General features: G+C 50.9%; 1 protein-coding gene across 1 annotated transcript in view; it reads left to right on the plus strand.

The window, feature by feature from the left end:
* Positions 1–4,196: 4,196 nt before the first annotated feature.
* The window catches only part of LOC103171861 (secreted frizzled-related protein 1), a 44,795-nt gene continuing 27,931 nt past the window's right edge, over positions 4,197–21,060 (plus strand). The window contains exons 1-2 of the mRNA XM_042344590.1: positions 4,197–4,870; positions 7,577–7,654. Coding sequence (XP_042200524.1) covers positions 4,345–4,870; positions 7,577–7,654 — 604 coding nt within the window. The 5' untranslated portion in view covers positions 4,197–4,344. The remainder of the gene's footprint in view (positions 4,871–7,576; positions 7,655–21,060) is intronic.

Below are 21,060 nucleotides of genomic sequence, written 5' to 3' on the forward strand. Positions count from 1 at the left end.
CTCAGTGTGTTAGAGCGATCACCTTTGGAAGTGGGAGGAACTTGGGTCCGATTCCCGGGGGGTTAACTGGGCAAAAGGTTGGGATTTTAAACCCTCCACAGAAAAGCCATCCGCCAATCGACTAACAACCGCGTTCCTACTGACCAGAGGTAACCAGAGGTGTGTGTGTGTGTGTGTGGGGGGGCTGTTGGGGGAGTAAGGAAACTTGCCCAACATTTCGCCCCGACTTGACCCGCCCGGGAATCGAACCCGGGTCCTCTCGCTCGCGAGGCGAGGGCTCGAACCCCTGAGCTCCGGGAACTCTACAGGATGTGGGACAGGACAGGACAGAACCTGCAGCAGTAACGTTTGGTAGACATTTGTTTGTACTGAGAGGAACCGCGGAACCCACTGGTGTGTCCCCAAAGCTTGTGAGACGGGATCATTTCTTGGGGGTGAAAGGACGCAGCAGGAATGGAGGCTCACCTGAAAGTCCAGCGTACAGAGACACACACCCCCACACACACCCCCACCCCCACACACACCCCCACACACACCCCCACCCCCACACACACCCCCCCACACACCCCCACCCCCACACACACCCCCCACACACCCCCCCCCCTCCCCCACACCCCCACCCGCACCCCCACCCCCACACACACCCCCCCACACACACACAGCCCCACACACACACACACCCCCACACACACCCCCACACACACCCCCACCCCCACACACCCCCCACACACACCCCCACCCCCACCCCCACACACACCCCCCCACACACACACATTCCCGGACATGTGAACGCTGTCTGTCTGTGTTTCGCAGGTCAGAATGTGCTGCCATTTCCATTTTCTGCTTCGAATAACTTGTCGAGCCTTTTCTCTCCCGCACCCCCCCACCCCAACCCCTAACCTCCGCGCCCCCCCCCCCCCCTGTGATATTACCACACAGCTGCAATTGACAGCCAGCAATCAATTAGTACAAAAGGCCTTTTAGTCGCACAGCCATCCCATTCCCCGCGGCACAAAGCAACCATTAATTCTATTGTTGGAATCATTTCTTTATGAGCATTAAAAAGGATTTAAGATAGTTAGCGCACTGCGCCCCTCTGGAGCAACAGAACCAAACTCCTCGCAAATTAACATTCGGGCATTTTGTTGACCCAATACAATCGTTTTTAACCCTAAAAAGAAAGTCATCTTTTCTCAAAAGAGTGCCTTATCTCGCTCCTTGCCCGGGTCGGTTTCGTAGAGTCGTAGAGAGAGGGTTTTGTTTTTTTTGCCGAAGTCGTCAGGACTTTTATTTCGGGCGGAAAAAGAAAAGGGGGATTTAGCTCAGTCTCAACCAGTGGTTCAAGATGGGAGTATGAACGACTAACTCGCTCGGGATCTGAGGGCGTAAAGTTTACATTGCGTTGAGACAAAGTGCACAGATTTTACAGATTAAAAAATAAAGTGGATCGAGGAGATGTGACAGCCACAGCCTGTGCTCTTTATTTAAAGGAAAAGACCTTATCATTTGTGTCTGACCCCCACCCCCCCGCACATGGGTCTTGGTGTTCGATTACAGCCAGACGTGGGGAGTAAGTATTATTCGAGTTTAAATATCTAACGCAACTTTGCATTCAACTCCCAACGACTTTATAGAGTTCCTGTCCTAAACTCTGCTCCCTCCTGAAACAAAAGGGTTTGCTGACTCATATCCTCCATCCCCAGCCTTCTCTCTCTCTTTCTCTCTCTTTCTCTCTCTTTTCTAAAGAGCCTCTGATTTATCCCGGTCCCTGGGAAACTTGTTCCTATGGTGCAGGCACAATACCAGGTCTCCGCAGCTTGACAGAACCTTCAGTGTTTGGGACTGGCAAAGCCCGGATAACCCATATTAATTTTCGGCGTTATAATTAACAGTGATTGGCTTGAATGGGGAGGTGGGGGGGGGGGGGAGAGGGGGTGGAAGGGGGGAGAGAGAGAGAGAGAGAGAGAGAGATGGGGGTGGGGGGAGGGAGGAGGGAGCCCGCTCCTGATTTCACTTGTGATGAAAGATTTATCCATGTTTTTATTCCCCGCGTTCCACACACCAGGTCATTTTTCGTCTGGTTGCTGTTCCCCCCCCCCCCCCCCGCCCCCCACTGGTGAGGGAAGGGGGAAGGGGATTTGGGAAGGAGGAGAGGGAGGGGGAGAGGAGAGGGTGTGTGTGTGTGTGGGGGGGGGGGGCTGGGGGGAGGGGGGGGCGGGTTAACCTAACCTAAACCTCTCGCTCAGATTATTCAACTGGAAAATGTCCTTTGTCACCTTTCAGTGGCTTTTATATGTGTTTAGGTTTCCGCTCCGGCTCCCACGTCAATGTTCACACAAGGAAACCCGGGAGCTGCTGAGGGGGGAGTTATACGACTATTACTACTACTAATAATAATGATCCTCGCATTTGACACAGCGCCTCATCACGTCTTCGAGACTTCTCAAAGTGCTTCATCGGATACGCTGTAAAGTGCAGTGACTGTGTATTTTGTGGGCGAAACGCGGCAGCCAATTGCACACAGCAGTGTTCCCCCACAAACAGCCATGGGTTGAAGTGACCAAATTATTATCATAATTATCTTTTTGAAGGGACTATTACCCCCGGAAAAGCGATCGGCCAATCGACTAACAACCGGTTTCCTACTGACTGCGGATAAACAGAGGCGCGTGTGTGTGTGTGGGGGGGGTTGTGGGGGGTGGGGGGGAGTAAGGAAACTTGCCCAACATTTTGCCCTGACCCCTCCGGGAATCAAACCCGGGTCCTTCTGCTTACGAGGCGAGAGCTGTAACCACATTACTACACATTACTTTGGTAAGTTGAGTTGAAGAGGAATGGATCAGTGGCTTCCCCTGACATGTACACATGTGGAAGATGAATTTCGGTGCTGTTCTGAGGTGGACAGTGTTGTCTTAAACCTGTGGCCTCTGGTTACCGACCCCTCCGCCCACCAGAGGAAACAGTTTCTCCCGTCTACTCTATCAAAATCCCTCCGAATTTTGAACCCCTCCATTTAAATCTCCCCTCAACCTTCTCTGTTCGAAGGAGAACAATCCCGGCTTCTCTCGTCTCTCCACGTAACTGAAGTCCCTCAATCCCTGGTACCATCCTGGTAAATATTTAGTTCACAGGAGAAATCTCCAGGACAGGGAGTGTTACCTACTCTCCCCCCCCACACACACACACACGCACCTCTGTTTACCAGCAGTCAGTAGGAACCAGGTTGTTAGTCGATTGGCGGATCGCTTTCCAGGGGTAATAATCCCTTAAAAAAAATTATAATAATGTGGTTACTCAACCCACGGCTGTTTGTGCAGACGCTGCTGTGCGCAATTGGCTGCCGTTTTTCGCTCACAAAATGCACAGTCAGTGTCTTTACAGTGTCTTTACAGCGTATATCCTGTGAAGCGCTTTGAGACGTCTCGAAGACGTGATCAGCCGCTGTATCAAACAATAATAATAATAATAAGCCTCGCATTTGATACGGCGCCTGATCGCCTGTTCGAGACGTCTCAAAGCGCTTCGCGGGACACACTGTAAAGGGAAATGACTGTATAAGTTGTGGGCGAAGCGCGGCAGCCGATTGCGCACAGCAGCGTCCCCACAAACAGCCGTGGGTTGAGTGACCAAATTATTTTATTTTTGAAGGCATTATTACCGGTAGTTTTTGATGAAGACATTGGACGTTGGGGAGAGGGGACGGGACGGGACGGGGTGGGATGTGACAGTTCTATCGGTTTGCCTGCACATAACCCATTGGTAAATAAACCCTGTAATTGACACCTCCAGTCGAGTGCAATCAAACAACCACCAGCCTATTGGTTAGGCTACAAACCTCACAGCCTGTGTGTGCCGGCAGTTAGGGGGGTTGTTCTTCTGTAGGGAGGCAGAGCGAAGCCAGTGCTTAAGCTGCGTTAGTCCAGCAGCAACCTTTAAAAAGTAGGAGCCAGTGTGAGGACTGAAAGGTGTTCAGACAGACGGCCAGCGAGAGAGCGAGCGAGAGAGGGAGAGGCAGGAGAGGTAGGGAGGTTATCACTGTGGGGAGAATGAGAGAACGCACACACCTACTGGTACCTTCAAGGTGGATTCGTTTCTGAAGCAGAGGCAGAAGCTAAAAGATTCATCGCACTCTTCTTTCTTTGCAGTGACTCAAAGCGAGTGAGTGAGTTCCACTTCTCTCTCTCTATCTCTCTCTCTCTGTCTCTCTCTCTCTCGCTCTCGTTCTCTCTCTCTCTCTCTCTCTCTCCGGACGAAAAAACAAGTGCACCCCGGGGCAACTTTCTGATCGGAGCGGAGACTTCGACGGGCAGCAGAGAAGCGAAAGCTTAAGCGCAGAGGGCCGAGATGGGAGGGAAAGTGATCTCTGGGCAGATTTGCTGGAAGGTTGATGTTGCTGTCTTGCTGACGCTGAGCCTGTTCGCTTGTGGCCTGGCGATGGAGATGGAAGAGTCCAGTTGGCAGGCAGACAGTCGCTTTTACATCAAACCCCCTCACTGCGTGGACATCCCCTTCGACTTGCGGCTTTGCTACAACGTGGGCTACGGCAAGATGAGGTTGCCCAACCTGCTGGACCACGAGACCATGGACGAGGTCATGCAACAAGCCAGCAGCTGGGTGCCTTTGCTGAACAAGAATTGCCATCCCAACACCCAACTGTTCCTCTGCTCCCTCTACGCCCCCATCTGCCTGGATAGACCGATCTACCCGTGTCGCTCCCTGTGCACGGTGGTCAGAGACGCCTGCACACCTGTGATGGAGTTCTTTGGCTTCCCCTGGCCAGACATGCTGCGCTGCGACAAGTTCCCGCTGGACAATGACCTCTGCATTGCCTTCCCCAACCCCAACGCCACGGTTCCCGCAAACCCACAAGGTAACCTTCCGATTTCTCTCCTCCGTCTCCCGGTCTTGTGCTACACAGCGTAGCGCTTGCGTTCGATACGGTGCCCAACTCCTCCTCGCGGGATACGCTCGAGTGTAGCGACTGTGCGTTTTTGCGGGCGAAATGCGGCAGCCAATTGCGCACGGGATTCCCGTGGAGTCCTGCGTGGCCGGCGAGAGGACCCGGGTTCGATTCCCAGGCGGGTCAGGTCAGGGAGAAACATTGGGCAAGTTTCCTTAACCCACCCCCCCCCACCACACACACACACACACACACGCGTGCGCGCGCCTCTGGTTACCAGCAGTCAGTAGGAACCCGGTTGTTAGTCGATTGGCCGATCGCTTTTCCGGGGGTTATAAACCCTTCAAAAAATAATAATTTGGTCACTCAACCCACGGCTGTTTGTGGGGGGGACGCTTCCATCTCCATCTGCGCAATTGGCTGCCGCGTTTTGCCCACAAAACACACAGTCACTACACTTTACAGTGTATCCTGTGAAGCGCTTTGAGACGTCTCGAAGACGTGATGAGGTGCTGTGTCAAATGCAAGGATTATTATTATTATTATTATTATTATTGAGCTACCATAATTTTCGTGGCTTTAGTTGTTCCTAAGGAATCAATCTCAGGCGATGTTTTCTGTGCTCTGTCTAATTTCCTTCGGGAATTCTCTGCCTCTCTCTCTCTCCCCCTCTCTCTCTCTTTCTCTCTCTCTAGAGGGTGCAAGTGGGGGCGATTGACAGCGGAGACGGGGAGGGGAAAGGGGGGGGGAGTTGTTGGTGGTGGGAGGTGGGGGCGCGGTGGGTGGTAGTAGAAAAGCATATCTTTTGAGGGCTGTGAACGAAATCGATCGGTGCCGTTCAATCCCCGCGTTTGCCGCAGAGCCCGATCAGGTCTTCGAGACGTCTCGAAGCACTTGGCGGGAATGCACTGGAAAGGGTCGCGACCGTAGCGCTCGGCGGGCGAAACGCGGCGGCGGGGTCGCCCCCAGCGAGGTCCCCGCAAACAGCCGCGGGCGTGAAGTGACCGAATTAACACGATTATTATTATTATTATTGTCTTTGTGTGGGGGAGCGGACAGGAGAGAGGGGAGAGGGGAGGAGAAGAGAGAGGGGATTATGGTGGGAGGTTGGGCTCAAGTCTTTAGCTCTCTCTCTCTCTCTCTGTGTGTGTTTAACTTCCTCATTTCCTGTGCAGCGAATTCCCAGCAGAATCCCCTTACCTTTTCCCGCATTTCTTCCGATCGCTCGAGCTGCTTCTGATTAGACCTTTAATGCCTTCTCGGCAAAAAGCAATTTGAGATTCCGAGACCATTATTTTTATGAGACAATGACAAGGTACACAGCCCAGCGCGAGCTGTTAGGCATTAGTTCTGCTTAGCTTTTTTCCCCCCCCCCCCCCCCCCTCCTTCTTCTCTTCGCGACCCCCCGGTCTTTTTGAGGGGCGCAAACCCGCAGTCGGAATATTTCACACTTTTTTTCTTCGAGCCTCCCCCTCTCTCTCGCTTCAAAGCCTCTTAACTTTTTATTTGCCTTCTCAACAGAACGGTATGAAATAAAAATAATTTATCCCTCTTTCCCCCTTCTCTCCCATCGCCCCCCCCCCCCCCTCCACCCCCACCCAAACCCCCTCTGGGAAAGCAGTTAAATAGAAAAGAATCGATCTCAGGAAACAATTTTGAGGTATTGAGTGATGCAATCAAGTGGCTATAATAATAATGATGATGATAATAATAATAATAATCCCGGCATTTGACCCGGTGCCTCATCACGTCTTCGAGACGTCTCAAAGCGCTTCACAGGATACACCGTAAAGTGTAGCGACTGTGTATTTTGTGGGCAAAACGCGGCAGCCGATCGCGCACAGCAGCGTTCCCCGCAACAGCCGTGGGTTGAACTGACCAAATTATTATTTTTGAAGGGATTATTACCCCCGGAAAAGCGATCCCCCAATCGACTGACAACCGGTTAAAGTAAGGTCTTAAAGGTCCAGAGTAAAGCTGCAGTTACTCTCTCCATCCGCAAAGCAGATTTGGTTACTATTGTGCTCTTACTCCAAGTTAACTCCTGCGTATATGGAGCAAAGTGGGAGGTAATTGGAGTTGAGGTACAGATCAGCCGTGACCTTATAGATCGGCGGAACAGGCTCGAAGGGGCTGAATACCCTACGCGGAGTTCCCTGTAGCTCAGGGGTTAGAGCCCTCGCCTCGCGAGCGAGAGGACCCGGGTTTGATTCCCGGGCGGGTCAGGTCAGGGAGAGACGTTGGGCAAGTTTCCTTACTCCCCCCCCACCCCCCCACAGTCACACACACACCCACACACACACGCCTCTGTTTACCAGCAGTCAGTAGGAACCCGGTTGTTAGTCGATTGGGAGATCACTTTGCAGAGGAAATAATCCCTTCAAAATAAATAATAATAAAAATAATTTGGTCGTTCAACCCACGGCTGTTTGTGCGGACGCTGCTCTGCGCAATTGGCTGCCGGGTTTCGCTCACAAAACACACAGTCACTGCACTTTACGGTGTACCCCGTGAAGCGCTTCGAGAAGTCTCGAAGATGTGACGAGGCGCCGGGTCAAATGCGAGGGATTATTATGATGATTCTTCTTTCTGATCATGGAACCTATAGACCGAGACGTTATCCACTGTGGGCCCTGATGTTGAATTGTTTCTGTGCTTGCTCTGTTCCTCTGGCAGCTTCGGAAGTTTGTCCGCCCTGCGACAACGAAATGAACACAGACATCATCCTGGATCACCTGTGCGCCAGCGAGTTTGGTAAGTGAGCGCAGCAACAAAAAAAAAGCCACTTCTCCCGATTTCGTCTCCCCGTCAGGACATCTCCAGAGGGTGTCCGTGACCGTGTTATTGATCGACCTGGAATCCCCATCGCTGGACTGTTCTCTCGATTACATGTCCTCTGATTGTCATCTTACAGCCCACACTTTAGTGGGATTGATATTGTCCTCACGCCGTGAAACAACAGCCACACAGTTACATTTGTGAAGCTCCTTTCAAGTCAGGAGGACGTCCCGAGGCACTGGACAGTCGGGGATCAGGACCCGAGCATGGTGGGGTGGTGGGGGCGGTGGTGGGGGGGGCAGGGTTGGGGTGAGGGAGGGCTGAGGGGGTAGCAGGGCGGCTGAAGGCGTGGTCGAAAAGAAGGGTCTTGAGTCGTGGCTTGAAGGAGGCGAGAGAGGGAGCGAGGGCAAGGGGTTGTGGATGGAGTTCCAGAGGGTGGGGGCAAAGAGGCTGATGGTGGGGGGGGTCGGGCAGGTTACCTGGAGCAGGTCGGAGTCTGCTGAGTGGAGCGAGTGGACAGGTTGATAGGGGGTCAGCAGGTCAGAGATGTGGGAGGGGACGAGGCCATGGAGGACCTTGAAGGCGAGGATGAGGATTTTGAACTCTATCCTCTGGGAGACGGGGAGCCAGTGGAGCCGGGGCTGGCGAGGGTGGGGGGGCGATGGGGGTCAGGGAGTCTGGTGCGGGAGAGGACACGAGCTGTAGAGTTCTGGGCGATCTGCAGCCTGTGGAGGGAAGAGTTGAGGGGAGGCCGACAAGGACGGCGTTTCCATGAAAGGCGCTGTACAGATGTAATTTTTGAACTGTATTGTATGTAAGGTTCAGTTCGTGGACTTTCCTCGTAAACATCCACAAATAATTCTCAGTCTCGTTCCCTCAACATGAAGATCCTTTGAATCTTTGAAGGTGGTTACAGAAGTCATTCAGTTCAGCCTAAACCCGCCTTGGTCCTAAATTACAATAGGAATTAGAGCTGTTTATAATAGGTCGAAGAGGAGGGTCTTGAGATAGGTCTTGAAGGAGGCGAGGGAGGGGGTGAAGTGGAGGGACTGTGGGATGAAAGCCCAGAGGGATGGGGGCAGAGAGGCTGAAGGCCTAATGGTTGGGCGGGCGAGGCGGGGGACGCGAAGCAGGCCGGAGCCCGCTGAGCGGAGGGAGCGGGCAGATTGATAGGGGGTTAGGAGATCACAGAGGTAGGGAGGAGTGAGGTCATGGAGGGCTTTGAAGGTGAGGACCAAGATCTTGAACTTTATCCTCTTTGTGATGGGGAGTCAGTGGAGTCGGGCGAAGGTGGGGCTGATGGGGTCATGGAGCCTGGTGGGGGCGAGGATGGAGGTGATGGGGTAACGGAGTTTGGTGCAGGAGAAGACACTAGAGTTAGTTCTGGATAATCTGTAGCCTGTGGACGGGAGGCCGACAAGCAAAGATTTTGCATAGTCAAGTCTGGATGTTATGTATGAGGGTCTCAGTGTCTGAGGGGTGAGGCAGTGGCCTGAGGGGTGAGGCAGTGGCCTGAGGGGTGAGAGAGTGCCCTGAGGGGTGAGAGAGTGGCCTGAGGGGTGAGAGAGTGGCCTGAGGGGCGAGGCAGTGGCAGAGTCGGGCGACGTTGTGGAGGTGGGGGAAGGCAGAGCGGTTCATGGCTTGGATGTGGGATAGAAAAGACAGTTGAGGGTCAAACAAGACACCGAGGTTCCAGACCGGCTCAGCGAGGTGGAGTGTGCGTACGTGGATGGTGATACTGTCATTGAATTGACTGTGTATTTTGTGGGCAAAACGCGGCAGCCAATTGCGCACAGCAGCGTCCCCACAAACAGCCGTGGGTTGAAGTCACCAATTTATTATTTTTGACGCTCATTGATTGTCAAAACCTACACCCAGAGCCTCACAGACATTGCCCACCACCTCCTGCCCCCTAAACCCAAACCACATGCCCAGATGGTCTTATGGTCAGAACCCACTGACGTGTGGATAATTTGTGGGTAGTGAGGTGTATCACCTGTAGCTCAGAGGTCAGAGCCCTCGCCTCACAAGCGAGAGGACCCGGGTTCGATTCCCGGGCGGGTCAGGTCAGGGCGAGACGTTGGGCAAGTTTCCTTACTCCAAGACAGGCACATTTTGAAGTGAGGACATAGGAACAGGAGGCAATTTAGTGCAGAAAATTGCCAGTCGAAAAAAGGTTTCAACGTCTTAATTTGCTGTCTAAACATTGTAAGTACAGCCGGAATTGATAAATACCTCGGCAGAGGGCCAAGAAAATTTATCCTTGAATCAGGGTTTTATGGGTTATTTATTTAAAAGAAAACATTTTAAATGACCAATTTGTACCTCTGTTTGTTTAATCCCAGACGTTGAAACTAAATCTAAAAGTAAACAGGGAACTGTATAGCAGTTTTACAAATCGATTGTTGCTCCAAGTATCGAGGTGACTGACATGCGCTGACATGCAGGGGAAGAAAGTCTGAGACTTAGTCTAAAATAATAATAATCTTAATAATAATAATGCTAATCCTTGCATTTGGCACCGCACCTTATCACGTCTTCGAGACGTCTCAAAGCCCTTCACAGGATATACTGCGTCCCCACAAACAGCCGTGGATTGAAGTGACTGATTTTATTATTATCATTATGATTATTATTTTTTGTGGGGGAAGGAATTATTACTGTCTGTGCGGCACTGGCTGGCGTTCGCTCCGAGGTATTCTCTGAGCTTCGCAGCAGTCGTTCCGATGTAGAACGAGTTGACGTTTCTTCGGCAGAAGAAGAGTGAGAGAGTGAGTTCATTAGCTCGGGGATTAGAGCCTAACCACTGAGCTACAGGAACTCCACAAGGTCTACAGGACGTATGAGCATATAGGGAGAGGGAAGAGTTAAATGGCCGCACTATCTGAGCTAAAGTGAAGGCTTCAGCTCAGATAGATGACGAGTGGCTGGACTGTGGGGTGAAGTGTTCTGTGCGTGTGGTGGCTCTAACGGCTGCCCGGACAACGCAGGGCAGTGTGTCTCACTGTTCGTCCGCCCGCGCTGGTTGGCGAAGGGAAGGGTTCGGTGGGAAAGCCAGAAAATGTCGCGTTCATCTCAGCCACTTCGTCTAACGTTGAAGTGACTCAACGGTTCAGCCCTCCAGCCAACTCTCCTGAGGTCACTGTCTCTCTCTGCGAAGATCCTCACTATATTATGTGGCTCAGGGGTTGGAGCCTTCGCCTCGCAAGCGAGAGGACCCGGGTTCGATACCCGCGCGGGTCAGGTCAGGGCAAAACGTTGGGAAAGTTTCCTTACTCCCCCCCCCCCCACCACACACACACACACACACACACGCGCGCGCGCGCCTCTGATTACCGGCAGTCAGTAGGAACCCGGTTGTTAGTCGATTGTTGGATGGCTTTTCCGGGGCTAATAATCCCTTCAAAAAAAAATAATAATAATAATTTGGTCGCTCAATCCACGCCTGTTTGTGGTTACGTAATTGGCTGCTGCGTTTCGCCCACAAGAGATACAGTCACTACACTTTACAGTGTATCGTGTGAAGCGCTTTGAGACGTCTCGAAGACGTGATCAGGCGCTGCGTCAAATACAAGTGCTCTAACCACTGAGCTACAAGACTCCAAGTAACACAATCGCTGTTGAGTACATCCTCCCCTCTGTACTGACTGCACGGGAGCAACAGTGACCACTGTTGCCGTTGATTACATTCATCAGAGATGAAGCTAAACTCTCAGCTCTCATCAAAACCAAAAAACAAAAACAATAATAAATTGGTCATTTTCAATCCACGACTGTTTGTGGGACATTGCTGTGCGCAATTGGCTGCTGCGTTCGCCCACAAATATACAGTCAATTCACTTTACAGTGTGTTCTGTGAAGCGCTTTGGGACGTCCTCTCCCGACGTGAAAAGCGCTATATCAAATGCAAGGATTATTATTATTATTATTATTATCTATCTGTAAGAAAAACAGCTAATGTCGCTGGGAACACTCACTCAATAGGTCAGGCAGCATCTATGGAGAGAGGAAAATGAGTCAACATTCAGAGTGTGGACCATTCGTCAGAACATTTCAGTTCCCTGAAACGTTAACCCATTTTCCTCTCTCCATAGATGCTGCCTGACCTGCCGCGTGTTAGAATCGTAGAATTATACAGCACAGAAAGAGGCCATTCGGCCCATCGTGTCCGTGCCGGCTTTTTGAAAAGAGCTTCCAAATCAACCCCACTCCCCCGCTCTCTCCCCATAGCCCTGATCAACCCCACTCCCCCGCTCTCTCCCCATAGCCCTGATCAACCCCACTCCCCCGCTCTCTCCCCATAGCCCTGATCAACACCACTCCCCCGCTCTCTCCCCATAGCCCTGATCAACCCCACTCCCCCGCTCTCTCCCCATAGCCCTGCAAACTTGTCCTCCCCAAATAATTGTCTACTTCTCTCTTAAAAGAAGTTATCGAATCGGCTTCCACCGGCCTTTCAGACAACTCTTTGTGTGAACACAGATCTCCTCCCCTCCCCTCTATTTCTTTCAACAAGTATTTTAAATCAGTGCCCTCGGGTTACCGACCCTCCCGATCGCCAGTGGGAATAGTCCCTCCGTGTCCCTCCTGTCGAATCCCCTCATCATTTTGAAAACTTCTATGAAGTCTCCTCTTAACCTTCTCTGCTCCGAGGAGACTGATCCGAGCTGATGAAGCTAAATGCTCATCTATCTGAGCTGCCGGTGCTGAGTTAGCCACTTCATTGCAGTTACAGAAATGGCCTACAAACCTTCCGCCTCTCTGCCCCCACGCTCTGGAACTCCATCCCACAGTCCCTCCACCTCCCCCCCAGCCCTCGCCCCCTCCCTCGGCTCCTTCTAGACCCGTCTCAAGACCCTCCTCTTCGATCACCCTCCTACCCCCCGCCCTTCACCCTCCCTGATCCCGACCCCCAGCTCGTGTCCGAAACTCTTGTCTGTCCAGCGCCTTGGGACGTGCTCCCGACGTGAAAGACGCCGTGTAAATGTTGTTGTTGTTGTTGGTTAGTTTACGAGTCTGTAAGAGTCTGCAAGTGGTTTGTTTGACGGCTATTTTTTGGGGGGTTTGGGGGCCTCTTTTAAAAATATTCGGAGGGTTTTGTAGCTCCATCGGACGTTTAGTGGTATTGAGAAGCTGCCAGAGGCTTCTCAGGGTAATAACATGGCTCTCTTTACCCTCTGGGAGAACTGAAGGCATTTCCACCGTCTCGTTTAGCTCCACATTTCACAGTCTGGTCTTTCATACGGAATCTACAAAAAAAAAAGGCCCTTTTGTCCAGTGTTTGTGGTGAACGTCGACAAAACCGTTTATTTTTTTTTGAGGCCGAGAGGAGTTTTAATGTACTTTCCCTCTCGTTTGCCAGCTGGCTCTGGCTGCAGTGGTGATGTCTCGCAAGAGCAGATAAATATCTCCCCAGGTATAGCCTGCTCTCGCTCTCGCTCTCGCTCTCTGCCAAGGTTACAGTGGCTAAGAGTTCCGTGATAGTGATCTGTTCCTGTGGGGAAAGGCGAGCGGCTTTGGCTGAGATCTGGTTCCTTGTGGGGTGAGTGTCCTAAGTAACGCGTTTCCTCGCTCGCTCTCGCTCTCGCGCTCGCTCTCTCGCTAGCCCGGCGGAACTTTTCTTGTCGCAGGTAAAAAAAATGGGGGGAAATCCCATTACGAAGTCCGTTCCGTCAATTAGCAAAGAAAGTGTTGTCAGCACTAACCCAATAATAATAATAATAATCCCTGCTTTTGATACAGCGCCTTATCACGTCTTCGAGACGCCTCAAAGCGCTTCACGGGATACACTGTAAACAACAACCACAAGATTGCATGTGTATAGCGCCTTTCACGTTGGGAGGACGTCCCAGAGCGCTGACAGTGACAGCATTTCAGACCCGAGCTGGGGGGGGGGGGGGGGAGGGGAAGGGGGGTGGCTGATGGCATTGGTTGAAGAGGAGGGTCTTGAGGCGGGACTTGAAGTGAAGTAACTGTGTGTTTATGAGCGAAACGCGGCATCCAATTTCGCACAGCAAGTGAAACCCGCCCAAGGTTTCGCCCTGACCTGACCCGCCCGGGAATCGAACCCGGGTCCTCTCGCTTGCGAGGCGCGGGCTCGAACCCCTGAGCCAAAGGGGACTCCACACCCAAAAAAAAAACCCACGACCGGAACAGCTGCTTAAATGTTGCGGGAGGTTTTTTTTTCTCTCTCTCGTTTGATATCCTCGCAAATCACCAAATTGTAACTAAAGGGTGAGGTGAAAATTGGGTCCTGTGATGTGTTAATTAACACACAGACGAGGAATTAATTAACACATCTCACATCTCATCCCCTTGTTAGGCAAATGGTTTAGTTTGCTCTTGGTCTTTGCCGGAGAGGGCATCTGTTGGTACAAATCGGGTGACAGTTTGCCGTGTAATGAACACGTACTGCCTGATTTAATTACTCCTCACAGTGAGCGAAGGAATATCCCTTCAGAGATAAAAATAATAATAATTTGGTCGCTCGAATCCTGAGTGTTTGCGGGGACGCCGCTGTGTGCAATCGGCTGCCGCGTTTCGCCCTTGAAATAAGATATTCATAATAATAATCCTGGCATTTGACACAGCGCGTCTTCGAGACGTCTCAAAGCGCTTCACGGGATACACCGTAAAGTGTAGTGAACGTGTCACGTCGTCCCATATACGGTCAATTCACTTTACATTATATTCTGTGAAGCGATTTGAGACGCGATAAGGCGCTGTATCGAATGCAAGGATTATCGTGATTACCGTTAATCTTTTTTTTAATATCTTTTTTGTAAAAAAAAGGAGAGGAAATCTAGCGATTCTGCTGATGCAGAGGGTTCAGTCCTCGTACGGGAGGAGAAAGTGAGACATTGTGAGGGTTGGAATAAAAGTGTTGGTTGTGCGAAGGATTTTTAAAAGAGCCCTCAGTTAAGCTGCGCGAAAAAAAACATAAATCAAAAGTATTTTAGGTCCTGCCACAGTTGCACTCCAGAGGCCTGCAATTCCACACAGTCTCAGCCTGTAAGACTATTCTGTCTTGGAGTTCCCTGTGGCTCAGGGGTTCGAGCCCTCGCCTCGCGAGCGAGAGGACCCGGGTTCGATTCCCGGGCGGGTCAGGTCAGGGCGAAACATTGGGCGAGTTTCCTTACTCCCCCCCCGACCCCGACCCCCCCCCCCCACACACACACACACACACACACACACACACACGCGCGCCTCTGGTTACCGGCAGTCAGTAGGAACCCGGTTGTTAGTCGATTGGGGGATCACTTTTCCGGGGGTAATAATCCCATTAAAAAAATGATAATAATTTAATAATATCTAATAATATACAATAATAATTTGGTCACTCAACCTACGGCTGTTTGTGGGGACGCTGCTCTGCGCAATTGGCTGCCGCGTTGCGCCCACAATATACACAGTCACTACACTTTATGGTCCAGAGAAACACGGCAGCCAATTGCGCACAGCAGCTTCCCCACAGACAGTCGTGGATTGAGTGACCAAATTACTCAACCCAGTGACCAAATAATAAGGTGTGTGTGGGGGTGGGGGGTGCGCGCGGGTGTGTGCGTGAGTGTGTGTGACGGGGTGTGTGCGTGAGTGTGTGTGAGGGGGTGTGTGGGGGTGTGTGGGTGGGTGGGGGGTGTGGGTGCCGGTGTGGGTGGGGAGTAAGGAATCTCGACTAAGGTTTCACCCTTTTCACGAAGAGAAAAGCGAATGTCTATCACTGAAGAATTCGCCCACAAGACCATCGACACGTATTTATCAAATAGAAACCTTCAGCCTCTGCAGAAACCCCACCAGTCGATGATCTGATTGAGGTGTTTAAAATAACAAAGGGATTCGATCGGACAACTGCAGAGAAACTATTTCATCTTAGAATTAGAGCCAGGCCATTTAGGGGTGAAATCGGGGGCAATTGTTTTTACCCAAATCCTAGTGGAACTCTCTCTCACTCTCTGCCCCAAAAGGCTGTGGATTATGGTTGGATTTATTCGCGTTGTCCAGACTGAGGTGGGTTGATGTTTGTGAGGTCAGGGGATCAAGGGATATGGGGCAAAGGCGGGCAATTGGAGTTGAGGTACAGACCAGCCAAGATCTTATGGAACGGTGGAACAGGCTCGAGGGTCTGAATGGCCTCCTCCTGTTTCTATCTCCTCATGTAAAGGCATGCTCTCACCCCTTTCCCCCCCATCCCGCCCACTATTTGTCTTCTCTCCTCGGGGTGAGCATTGGTTTTCTCTCAAGGAGAAACACGCGGCTATTTTGTTGGGGTCACTCAAGAAGCTGTTGCCTTTGACGTCCTGAATGCATTCGCTTTTAGCTGAAATAACGCCCGGTTTGTCTCGCTACTGCTTTATTAAGCGGAACAAATCGTACGCTGTGTTTAAGGCTCTTTTGCTTTCAAAGTGTCTGAACCTGGAACCAGATATATTAATGCCGAAACCTTCAGCCCTTGATTGACGGGAGATTTCCAGCTAGAATGAGCTGCCAGCAAGGAAATGCCAATCAGCACTGAGACTAAAATAATAAATATAATAATAATAACCCTCATTTGAAACAGAGCCTTATCACGTCTTCGAGACGTTGCAAAGCACTTCACAGGATACACGGTCAAGTGGAGTATTTTATGGGCGAAATTCTCCTTCGTTGCCTTTAGTCGAGGGACAGTGAGGTGAACGATAACATCCTTAAATCAGGGATCGAACCCAGGACCTTTTGTCTGTGTTTGATCCGATTCCACGAGGGGGTGAAACATCCTGAGTTTTTACGTCCAGATGGTATCTTCAGAACATAAAACTCCTCTTTGCGAACACTTATTACTCAGATCCGAGCAAAGTATTACACTTAAAACAGCTGATTTAGGGAGACAAGAGAGATAGATAGATTGGAGGGCAATTCATGTCATGTCAACCTGGTCAGTGAGAGTTCCCAGCAGTTGATAGCAACCCCCGACACCCACACAGGACCCGGGGATTGATACCAGACACACACCAGACAGCTCTCGGGGAAGGGTATTTACAGACACGGCACACAATGACATTTACGGGGCGCCTTTCGTGTCGGGAGGACGTCCCAAGGCGCTGGGCAAGTCTGGGGGCTGTGGAACAAAGGCTCGGTCGATGAGGAGGGGTTTTGAGACGGGCCTTGAAGGAGGCAAGGGAAGGAGGGAGGGGGTTCCAGAGGATGGGGGCAGAGAGGCTGAAGGGCCGACCGCCGATGGTGGAGCTGGGCTGGGCTGGGCCGGGCCGGGCTGGTGGGGGGACATGCAGCAGGGCTGGAGCCTGCTGAGCGGAGGGAGCGGGCAGATAAAGAAACCCTCTCACTCAACTTCACCTGGTTTTATTAATGCTACATTTGTTCTGCGAGCCACGCCATTACTTTAATTGGTCCCTAAATCCCTCCTGACTCTAACGGGGCTGTTTCCGCCACTTTCTGCGTATAACAAAAAAGTGTTAGTTGCGTGCTGTCTTAAAGTGTACGTTCCATTGATTCCGAAAGGCAGACAGGAGGGAACCGAGAGGCTTGTGTTTTATAAAGAGCCTTTCACGTGGAGTGAAGGGCTCAAAAGTGCTTCAGAAAAACACAATAGGCAAAGAAAGGCCGGGACATTCATGAATCTTGGGCAAAAATCCAGCTTAAAAAGAGCTTGTGAGTGGCTTTCGAAGCCAGGAAGAGACTTCCTGAAGTTTTTAGGCTCTAAGGTGAACGAAATTTGGGAGCGAGTTCCCTCACAGCACAGTAATAATAATAATAATAATAACCCTGGGATTTGATACAGCGCCTCATCACGTCTTCGAGACGTCTCAAAGCGCTTCACAGGATACACTGTAAAGTGTAGTGACTGTGTGTTTTGCGGACGAAATGCAGCAACCAATTGCACACAGCAACGTCCCCACAAACAGTCGTGGATTGAAGTGACCAAATTATTTTTTTTGAAGGGATTATTACTACCCCCAGAAAGTGATCCGCCAAACGACTAACAACTGGGTTCCTACTAACTGCTGATAAACAGAGGTGTGTGTGTGTGTGTGGAGGAAGGAAACTTACCCAACGTCTCTCCCTGACCTGACCCACCCGGGAATCAAACCCGGGTCCTCTCGCTTGCGAGGCGAGGGCTCTAACCCCTGAGCTACAGGATAATGTGCAGCGTAGTGGTTGAAGGGCTGAGTCACCAATGTGAGATTAAAAGAGTGAGAGTAGATTAGATTGGAAAGACTCACTCTCTGGACAGCTGCCCGGAGCTGATTCGTTTGTGCGTGTGTGTATCTACATTGGCAGAAGGTTATTTTGGTACAAGTGTGTGTGCGTGTGGTGTGTGTGTGTAGGGGGGGGTGCGGGAGGGGGGGAGGGGGGTGCGGGAGGGGGTGGGGGAAATCACGTTGCATCAAAGACCACACCTGGAAGCAGTTAGTTGGAATGAAGTGGGGAGAACTTTAATTCTGCAACTCAAATCTCCTCCTGCTCGCTGCACAGGGATCAGTGCCAGCAATAGCCCAATCCCTGGGGCTCATCGTGATTTATACCAGAGGTTGTCCAGGTAATCTGTGGAGTTCCCTGTAGCTCCGTAGTTAGAGCCCTCGCCTCGCAAGCGAGAGGACCTGGGTTCGTTTCCCGGGCGGGTCAGGGCAAAATGTTGGGCAAGTTTCCTTACGCCACACACACGGCTCTGTTCACCGGCAGTCAGTAGGAACCCGGTTGTCAGTCGATTGGTGGATCGCTTTTCTGGGGGTAATAATCCCATTGAAAAAAAAATGTGGTCATTCAACCCACGACTGTTTGTGGGGACGCTGCTGTGCGCAATTGGCTGCTGTGTTTCGCCCACAAAACACACAGTCACTACACTTTACAGTGTATTACTTGAAGCGCTTTAAGACGTCTCGATGCAAGGATTATTATCATACGTGGAACGCTCGGTCTAGTTTGCATACTCTTCAACACGGCAGTGGGTTTCCGCGCGTGTCTCACACACACACAGATGACCTCCAGCAAAATAGTTCTTGGCCTTGTGTTTGGACGCTTTCTAACCCCAAGAGAATCTTGTCTCCGTGTCGCAACACCCCACACCTCCACTGGGGAGACTTGGGGGGGTGGGGGGGTGGGGGGTAGCTTGGTAGACCTGGAAGTCACGAGGTTTTGTGTGTGGTTTCAGATCAAGAGGTTAGGTTTCAGCTTGAAACTGAACTCGCTGTATGCAGTAAGTCAGAGAAGCTTTGGAAGAAATGCTCTTGGAAACTTGGGGGTCACTTTGACCTGAACTTCAGGCAATCACTGGGAAGTTAGAAGCATAAAACAGGGCTCTCTCTCTCTCTCTGTAAGTGCAATAGATAAATCACTGAATTACTGTGGCTCACTGCAGACCGTGGCACCTCTCACGTTTAAGTCAGATACATGTCCTGTCGCTCAGGGGTTCGAGCCCTCGCTTCGCCAGCGAGAGGACCCGGGTTCGATTCCCGCGCGGGTCAGGTCAGGGCGAAACATCGGGCAAGTTTCCTTACTCCCCCCACCACCCCCCCCCCCCCCCACACATACGGCTCTGTTTATCAGCAGTCATTAGGAACTCGGTTGTTAGTCGATTGGTGGATCGCTTTTCCGGGGGTAACAATCCGTCCGGAAAAGAGATGAAAATAATAATAATTCGGCCGCTCAACACACAGCTGTTTGCGGGGACGCTGCTGTGCGCAATTGGCTGCCGCGTTTCGCCCACAAAAACATACAGTCAGTTCACTTTACGGTGTGTCCTGTGAAGCGCTTTGAGACGTCTCGAAGGTGTGATGAGGCGCTGTGTCAAATACGAGAATTATTATTATTATTATTATTATATTGAAGCCTTTTTCCTCTGTTCTGTTAATTCAAATCTTTTGTCAATTTGAACTTTAATGATTCTACACATAGGTCACTTAAGTACTCTCATCTACTCCCATTCCCTACTCTCTCTCTCTCTCTCTCTCTCCCTTTTACCCCATCGTGTCTGTGCTGGGGATCGCTCCCCCACTGGAGCTCTCTACTCTCGCCCCATTCCCTCACTCTTTCCCCTATAAAATGTCTTTGCTGCCGCTTATTCCCCCCACTCAAGCTCTCTGCTCCAGAAATATTATAAATTTGGCTTAAACGGTGGATCTGTGGATGTGCATTCCACAACTTCGAACAGTCTGTTCAAAGGAAATCCTTCTGGCTGTGTGTTGCGCCCCTGAGAAACAATCCTAAATTAACCCTGTCTTGTTGCTGATCTGCGGATCGGTGCAAATAGTCTCCATATACGTTAGTTAAAAATGTTCATAAATATGATCCACTCACACTCCCCCTTTAATCCTCTCCACATGACTGTAATCTCCCATTCCAGGTCTCACCCCCTTGTAAGAGTCTCATCTTTGTTGACATGAGAATCAGTGAAGCACAAATATCCTTCAATGTTGAACCACTTTTTCCTTTCAAAATCCTGGTGCTTGAAATGATAATAATAATAATAATAATAGTAATAGTAATAATAATAATTCTTGCTTTTGATACAACACCTCATCACGTCTTCGAGACGTCTCAATGCGCCTCACGGGATACAGTGTAAAGGGTAGTGACTGTGTATTTCGTGGGTGAAATGCGGCAGCCAATTGCGCAGAGCAGCGTCCGCACAAACAGCCGTGGGTTGAAGTGACCAAATAGTTATTATTATTAATAAATATTATTGATCACACCGAATAGATGCTGGGTTTGCGGGAGAGAGGATGGGTGGAAGGATAAGGTGGTACTGCTGGAGGAATCGAAGAATCTATTCAATATAAAATACAATTAATGATAAAGCGCAATATCAAATGCGAGGATTATTATTATTATGTTATAAAGTTTCTGCTCCTCACACTGCACTCACTGTATTGACAGACTTGCAATGGAATATTTTATTATTTATTTTTATTTATAACTTTATTATTTATTTCCCAACTTTCTCTTGAAGGTGATCTGTAACCTCAGGATCACCCCTCACCTCACCTCAGGGCACGAACCCCGGCAACGCATGTGGGGGCCGGGGGCTAAGCATCACATTGGAACGTAACCCCAACCATTGTAGCTGAAGGAAAAGTTCTGAACCTCTTCCCCCCCCCCCTCCCCCCCTCACTCCCCCATTACCCCTTCACTCCCTGGCACCTCCCTCCCGACCTCTCCCACCTGCTCACCCCCCACCCCCAACCCACTACCCGCTGCCTCCGCTCGACTGCCTCCTGCTTGTCCCTCGTGCCCTCTTCCGTTCCACCATCGGTGGTCACCATTGAATCCCGATCCCTGTCGCTCTCTCCCTCTATCCCTCCATCTCGTCGCGTCCCTCCTTCCTTCCCCATCTTTAGGTCTTTCTAGGAGGCGAGTGAGGGGCCGAGGCGGAGGGACTGTGGGATGGT

Source organism: Callorhinchus milii, unplaced genomic scaffold, assembly GCF_018977255.1.
Source record: "Callorhinchus milii isolate IMCB2004 unplaced genomic scaffold, IMCB_Cmil_1.0 Scaffold28, whole genome shotgun sequence".
Classification (NCBI taxonomy): Eukaryota; Metazoa; Chordata; class Chondrichthyes; order Chimaeriformes; family Callorhinchidae; genus Callorhinchus; species Callorhinchus milii.